Source organism: Priapulus caudatus, unplaced genomic scaffold, assembly GCF_000485595.1.
Source record: "Priapulus caudatus unplaced genomic scaffold, Priapulus_caudatus-5.0.1 Scaffold49, whole genome shotgun sequence".
Taxonomy (NCBI): Eukaryota; Metazoa; Priapulida; class Priapulimorpha; order Priapulimorphida; family Priapulidae; genus Priapulus; species Priapulus caudatus.
Genome location: NW_014577110.1, coordinates 400,145 through 407,828, shown reverse-complemented (window position 1 = coordinate 407,828; position 7,684 = coordinate 400,145). Strand labels below are relative to the sequence as shown.

The window sequence follows — 7,684 nt, the reverse complement described above, 5'->3', positions numbered from 1 at the left end:
TACATACATACATACATACATACATACATACATACATACATACATACATACATACATACATACATACATACATACATACATACATACATACATACATACATACATACATACATACATACATACATACATACATACATACATACATACATACATACATACATACATACATATACACACACATATATCACTCTGTGTGCATGCGTGCGCGCGTGCGTGCATGCGCATGCGCGTGTGTGCTTAAGTGCGTGCGCGCATGTGTTAATAGATGTTATAACATATTAATATATACATTGACATATATTAATATATGTGTTATAATATGTGTGTATGAGCGTGCGTGTGCCCATGCGTTTGCGTGCGTGCTTCAATGTGCGTGGGTACTATACCCCATTATGTATGTATACGTAGATTTTCATTGAATAAATAAATATATATCTGTTGACTAATATAGAAAAGTTACAGACTAAAATGTCTCGTACATTTTTGGGTTCTGTGTGCAAGGTTCAGTTTGCAAGCAATCGTTATACTGAATCGTTTCACAGAAATGAATAGTAAAAGTAAAATTTCCTGCGTGCATACGCGTTACTCACTGCACGCACGATACATAGTTAAAATATAAAAGCGAATTGAAATTGTGCATACGTGCATGAATAATGATTACGAAAACATGTGACACTGCCTATGGAACCGCGTTGACAAAATAAACGTATTAACACTCGAGCAAAGTCGGGCGCAATGCATACACGAAATCATTATAACGAGCTTGTAAATCATTCCACGCAGTACATGAAATGAGCTATTGTATTGCATGCTAGTAAAATTGAAATTGAAGTGACGAAAGTCGCTATTAGCAACACCCGTAAATCAACCGAGTGTCGTACAATAAAATATCTTACCAGATCGTCAGCCGTTCGCCTGTTATCCCTCCTTCTGTGTACGTTCCCTCGGGTACACTGCATCTCCCGACAGCCTGCTGCTGTCCACCTGTATACGCATGAATGAATCCACTGCTTTCGCTCTATCGCGCTCTCTCTCTCTCTCTGTCTCTTTCTTCTCGAAGGCAAGTTGCATCGCCTGCATACTTCCCAGACGGGCAGCCTTGTCTGTAGACTGCTGCTATATGCATCTATCAAATATGGCAGCTAGCATTGCTTGTATACGCGCGCGCGTTTGTATGTAGGTACGTGCGCGTGTTGTGTTTATATATATATATATATATATATAATATATTTATAATAATATATATATATATATGAATATATATATATAATACCCGAAGTTGGTTGCTGTTCCCATTCGGGTCTGTTGTAATTTTCAATATAATTTAATAATAGCTTTCAATCCAAATATTTTCAGTGCAATTTTAGCGATTAACTTCAGTAAAATGTTGAGTACCTGCGTACTATATGAGTATACTATAGTTGCAGATTAGTTACTCACATAACGTTTTTGCATAATAACGTCGAGAAATAGTGTATACGTTGCTAACAAACGCGAAATTTATGCTACGTATGCGTGTATACGCGTGTGGAACACATTTATCACCTACTAGTTAAGAAATTGTTTGCATTTATCTTTAGCAGCTTAAGTTAATCGTATTCGATATTCACAGGATGTTAGACGTACAGGATCACCACGTTGAACAATATGTAAATCTGCTATAGTATTCATTATTGACATTTGTGAATTAATGACTTCTTAACACTACCAATTAAAATATATAGATTAAACATACATCAAAATCAAAATCTACATTTTTAATCACGAGCGCATTCAAATAAATTTCCTTAATCATTTTCTTTCAATGCTGTGACATGCCTCTATATGTCGACCTTGCTAAGAGTCTACAAAAATTATATCAAAATATTTGGCTTTTTCCATCCACTACATATTCTAGATTGAGATGTGCTTCAAAACGGTTCATATTGTATTCTATCATAATAAAAACAACGGCAGCAAATTCTAAGTATAATCCAAAATAGTTCGTTTTCACGATGCGATAGTTATAAAATGTAAGGTAACGTACGAATTTATCATTTTAACATGCGGGCGCAAGTATATAGATCTCAGGGGGCCGTTGTCAGAAACAAAATTAGTCTTAACATTAACTTCCACTCGTAACCGTTGACAGAAACATCGCAAAGTTACGAGAATGAAAAATCCTCGAAAATATCCGAGAGCCCAAGGGGCCGTTGTCAGAAACATCGTAAAGTTAATGCTAATGTTAATGCTAAGATAACACTTAATTTACGACAATTACGACTAATGTCGACAATTACGACTAATGTTAATGTTACGTACGAGAGGAGCGTTGACAGAAACACATCGCAACTATTACTATTAGAAAGCTGACGATAACAGGAACTTCATCACAAGGCTGCTGATTGGATGAAAATCGATCACAAAATTCAAATTCATACACATTTATTGTACATCACATTAATATATGCATATTATGATGGCTAACCACATATAAATAATATATGATGAAAAACGACGTGGTCATTAATTTATTCTGCACAACAAGACAAATTCTCACACTGTAACAAGAGACGTGATCGAGAGTCGAGGCAGAGAAACCAGAGAACAAATGCCATACGCCATTTGTAAATGTTTTGTTTTGTTTTATGATCGGTAGGCCTAGATAATTAATGATTTTGACGTGTTTTTCAAAAAAAACACATTTTATTCATTATTATAAAATAGCCTACAATATCAGTATAATTGTAATTCGTAGTGTAAATGTGTTATTTTCATCTTAATATTAATGTTACGAGAGGGTCTGGGCTCTCGTAATGTTAAGAGGATATTTTCGAGGATTTTTCATTCTCGTAACTTTGCGATGTTTCTGTCAACGGTTTACGAGTGGAAGTTAATGTTAAGACTGATTTTGTTCTGACAACGGGCCCCTGACCCTCTCGTAACTTTAATATTAAGTTGAAAATAACACATTTACACTACGAATTACAATTATAGTGATATTATATTTTATAATCATGAATAAAATGTGTTTTTCTTAAAAAACAGCAGAAGGCAGAAAGGTTCGATATGATATGACTACTAGGCACTTTAATTTAATGTTTTTTTTTTAGGGTTAGGGTTAGGGTTAGGTTTTTTTTTTAAGTGCCTAGTAGTCATATCCTAAGTGCTTAGTAGTCATATCATATCGCACCTATCAGCCGGGTGCTAAAAAACACGTCAAAATAATTAATTATCTACCGACCATAAAACAAAATAAAACATTTACAAATGGCGTATGGCATTTGTTCTCTTGTTTGCCACGCTTCTCGCGTTACAGTGTGAGAATTTGTCTTGTTGTGCAGACCAAGGACCACTGATCTCTATACTATACTAAGTAGTAGGCTATAGTATAGTATAGTATATAGTAAGTAGTACACTAAGTAGTATACTAAGTTAGTATAGTGGAGATTAGTGGTGCAGACACGCAAGACAATTTCATGACTGCGTTGAAGATAATTCATGACCGCGTCGTTTTTCATCAAATATTATTTATATGTGGTTAGCCATCATAATAATTAATATGCATAAATTACTGTGATGTACAATAAATGTGTATCATTCTGAATTTGAATTTTGTGATCGATTCTCATCCAATCAGCAGCCTTGTGATGAAGTTCCTGTTATCGTAAGTTTTGACTTTTGTATCGATGTGTTTCCATCAACGCAATGGCTGGAGGTACGGCAGCCGTAGGTCGCTGAAGCCCCCTTTTAGGGTTAGGGTTCTATAGCTCATCTAAACTCTCAAATCGTGAATTTATTTTCCAAGGCGTTATTTCGAAATCTGGCGCCACCCACCGCCATCTTTGTCTCGTTAAGTATGAAAGCTAATGGACTGCCGTACCTCCAGCCTCGAGACATTTAGATACGGCTGCCGTACCCGTAGACACTGCCTTCTATCAACGCTCCTCTCGTAACATTAACATTAGTCGTAAGTGTTATCTTAGCATTAACTTTACGATGTTTCTGACAACGGACCCTGTTGTATATCTGACACTATTTCGTCAATAGGGTTGTACATAATTGAAGGGGTGTTGGCCGTTGGGGCTTGATGAGGCTTTAATAAAAGACACCTTCTGGTAGCTAATTAACCGGTTACCACAAACAACTACAATATTTTAAAGTTATACTTAGAATACAAAGACAGGTATAGTAAAATAAGACTTCTTCATCGATGGTACTTTTAAATTGCCATTTATTATATCAAAATACCAAACATCATTGTATCAAACTACAAAATTACTTATATATATGTAACAAATGAATACAACGTATTTCTGCTAGTTGTAAAATGTTGGTGAAATTATGTTTAAATTTAAGAGCACAAAATACATTAAATGTAAAATCGTGGGTAAAAACGTTTATGTACACAAGTGGTCGCTCACTTTGATAGGGATTCATTTTGACAACTCGATAATATGCACTATATATACAAATTCCACATTTTATACAAATTATCCATCAATACGATTTTGAACATAATCCAATATCTGTCTTGTGTGTAGCATGTTCTATCGTTCAGCTAGTTTTTGATGTGTCCAGTGTGGATCGTATGTCCTGTATGCTGTGTGTGCATTTGCACGCGTTTAGGCCTATATGTGCATTTCGATAACCATGATATCAATTTGATATCCACACACATTGTGTACAGCTTGACCCACCCACTGGAGAGAGGATTGCAAGTCGCAAATCACCCATTAGCTGTACATGGCAAGCATTCACAAGCACAGAGGTAACATATGGTTGAATGCCTCGCTAACTGTTACAAAACAGTCAGAACTTTACAGGCGGAAATGGACATCGTATCAGACTCATTCTCCTCGTTACGCATTTAAAGCGAATCGGAAAAAGATCACGAGCTCAGAGTGCAATAAGCGTTCACATCAGCCACCCCTACGCCCACAACCCATCACGGTCCCAGACATTGCCTACTTAGGAGCACGTGACACGATTACACAAAACTGTTCTCCCGACGAGTGGTTTGTCATTTTTTTACAACCGATAGAAGGAACTCATCACAATCTGCTGTGGCCGGAGAGCCATAGCGCAGCTAGGGTCAGGCAACCGCTGACAGTCAGAACACTAGTCCTTGCTGTGCTTGCTCCCAACTGTAAAGCAGCAAAGACACCATATTAAAACACTTGAGAGCTTTTATTGGGATAAGCCCGCGACTGCTAATTGCAGTCAGAAAGGGGTAGGAGAAAGTAAATTGAACTTGAAGGCACATAAAGGGAAATGGAGGAATGGTTTAAATTGCAAGGTGTCAACATTTCAATTGCCTGTAAGAAGACTTCAGCGTCCCGAAGGCAAACGTTATCATTTTCATGTGATAACATCACTGCGATGACATCACAGCACATGCATCAGAATGATCACATTAGTGTGATAACATCACTGAAATCACATCAATGTGGCAAGCTAAATGCGATGAAAGCAAGAGAGGATGAATTCCCTTGAATATTTCATCCACTTCTGATGAAAGCACTAACATAAGATTAGCATAAAGATATTATTAAGCAAAAGAAAATGCAATGCCATACATAACAGCAGATCGACTCACCGTCACAAAATAGTTGCACTGGTCTCCACTGCAGCACTCCATGCACCACCAATCCTCATACCAGTTGCGCTGGCATTTGGTGACAATGCGTTTATGTTCATCGTTGCATCGTGTCGTGGTACTGCAACCCTTAGTTATGTAGTACTGCCTTTCCACTGCAATCGTCCAGTCACCCACGACTGGTCCACAAGAAAAAGCAACCAGCTGTGTTATCGACCACACAAGTATGTACAGTTCTTCTTATTGGTACTTACTGTGCGTACCGAGGGTAATAATAACTATGACCCCAGTGATGACATTTGTAATGACTACAACGAAATAATAATGCAAGACAATATTCTAATGTGGGCTCAACCACAGCCATGGACCTTATAGAAATTCGTGATTGTAATGTCATTGGATACTCACAACTCCATTTAACATACGTGATGCATTTATCTTCTTCTGGATCGCATGTCTGTATGGTCTTGACACATTTGTCAAAGTTATCCCCTTGTTCTTCACAGACATAGCACTCCAAAGCTAACACTGAAATGCAAATAACACCCATGAGGCCAGCCCGAGTCCGACTAGTACTTTAGTCCTACCTAGCCATCACATCGGGTACATGTCTATATGCAGAGGTATCACGTAACTGCTACAGCACCTGAGCTGACGGCCTGACGCTGCCACATTCCTGTTTTAATGGGGAACGTGGCGGCGGCCATATTGTTATTGGTAAGGGGCGATGTGTAGCCACAGCCGACCTCTAGGAAACGGGAAACATTACCTTGCCGATCTCACTAGTCTACATACTTCTACCGTCGCTGTATATCAGCACCAAGGTAATCGACACTATATCACGACATATCCCTCTTCGCTTACGGTTGTTTACTGGTTGTTGATCAATAGTAGTAGATGATCGTGATGTTATAAGCGAAGTCAAAAACTGCTGACAAACGAACGTGACAATAACGACGCTTACTGATGCCTTGCCGTCAATATACTGCCTATACCCGTTTGCACAACTACTACTACTACTACTAGTACTACATTCTCGGTTATAACTACACGCTTATCTACACTCACCTGTGGAAAAGAGGGTAAACAGAGCCGCTAGCTGCAGATATATGTCCATTTTAACTAATAATCACGGTGTTCGTTGTTGACTCAAAATGCCGGCCTCTACCTAGCTACCTCAATCCGGTTGTGCTACGGGTCGGGCATGTAGGGCGGGGCGCTAGGCGCGGCACGGGTGACTGATTCTATACTGAATTGTCATTTCGTGCTTTCAAGCTATGGTCTAGGGACACAAGTCTCGCAATTTCTACTTGAATAATACTAATACGTACATCTGCCTTACCTATTAGAAACAATTCCCGAAAGACGACGACTTTACGTGGGAGTATCCCGTGGTGACCTACCCTCCCCACCCTATAATTCTTCGGTCCATACCTGAGCGGCTGACTATTCTTACCTGTGCTGTCCGTTGGTTTCGCATCATCGATCTGCTGCGCCCATGGATACATGGGTAGGAGCGACGAGAGGGATGCGGACATTTAGAACAACTGAGGTGTGTGTGCGCGTGCGTGCGTGCGTGCGTGCGTGCGTGTGTGCGTGTGTGTGTGTGTGCAGTGGCGCTGCAGTGGTGCAGTTGCTTTTTATTATCACTGAGGATTTTATTCTTCTGTGCTTCTACTGGACCTGTGGGCGCCAGTGTGTGTGTGGTTGTGTGTGTGTGTGGTGTGTGTGTGTGTGTGTGTGCGTGCGTGCGTGCGTGCGTGCGTGCGTGCGTGTGAGTGTGCGTGTGCGTGCGTGTGTCGGTGTGCACGCAACCTTTACAGCAGACGGTTGACGGTACGAGCGTGACCGGGTGATAAAATGATATGGATGAGAAGTATCGAGGCGTACTAGCATCGTCAAGTTATAGCCCGTCGCCAGTAGCAGTTAGCGTCGTCACGTAGCGTTGCGGCAGCGTTCAGCTGCAGCGTTGGTGTATAGCGTCTATGCAGCGTCGGCATATAGCGTCAGCGCAGCGTCGGCGTCAGTGCAGCGTTGGTGTATAGCGTCTATGCAGCGTCGGCATATAGCGTCAGCGCAGCGTCGGCGTCAGTGCAGCGTTGGTGT

At 40.0% G+C, this 7,684-nt stretch overlaps 2 protein-coding genes across 2 annotated transcripts in view; both read right to left on the bottom strand.

Moving 5' to 3' along the window:
- The window catches only part of LOC106820845, a 41,823-nt gene extending 40,874 nt beyond the window's left edge, over positions 1–949 (bottom strand). Inside the window, exon 1 of the mRNA XM_014825430.1 lies at positions 897–949. The gene's annotated coding sequence lies outside the window, so the exon portion shown is untranslated. The remainder of the gene's footprint in view (positions 1–896) is intronic.
- A 3,246-nt stretch (positions 950–4,195) lies between these two features.
- On the bottom strand, positions 4,196–6,774 carry LOC106820851. Its single transcript, XM_014825443.1, has 4 exons — positions 6,647–6,774; positions 5,987–6,106; positions 5,579–5,757; positions 4,196–5,126 (listed from the first exon to the last, which is right to left on the bottom strand). The coding sequence occupies exons 1-4, from the start codon at positions 6,693–6,695 to the stop codon at positions 5,034–5,036; spliced, it is 441 nt and encodes a 146-aa protein (XP_014680929.1). The 5' UTR covers positions 6,696–6,774; the 3' UTR covers positions 4,196–5,033.
- Between the last annotated feature and the right edge of the window lie 910 nt (positions 6,775–7,684).

Bases quoted from the DNA above. Each gene is read 5' to 3' on its own strand.
- LOC106820851 (XM_014825443.1), bottom strand. From the start codon at position 6,695: ATGGACATATATCTGCAGCTAGCGGCTCTGTTTACCCTCTTTTCCACA. The intron at 6,107-6,646 runs GTGAGTGTAGAT...TTTGCATTTCAG, and splicing joins GTTTACCCTCTTTTCCACAG to TGTTAGCTTTGGAGTGCTAT. The intron at 5,758-5,986 runs GTGAGTATCCAA...CTTGTGGACCAG, and splicing joins CACGTATGTTAAATGGAGTT to TCGTGGGTGACTGGACGATT.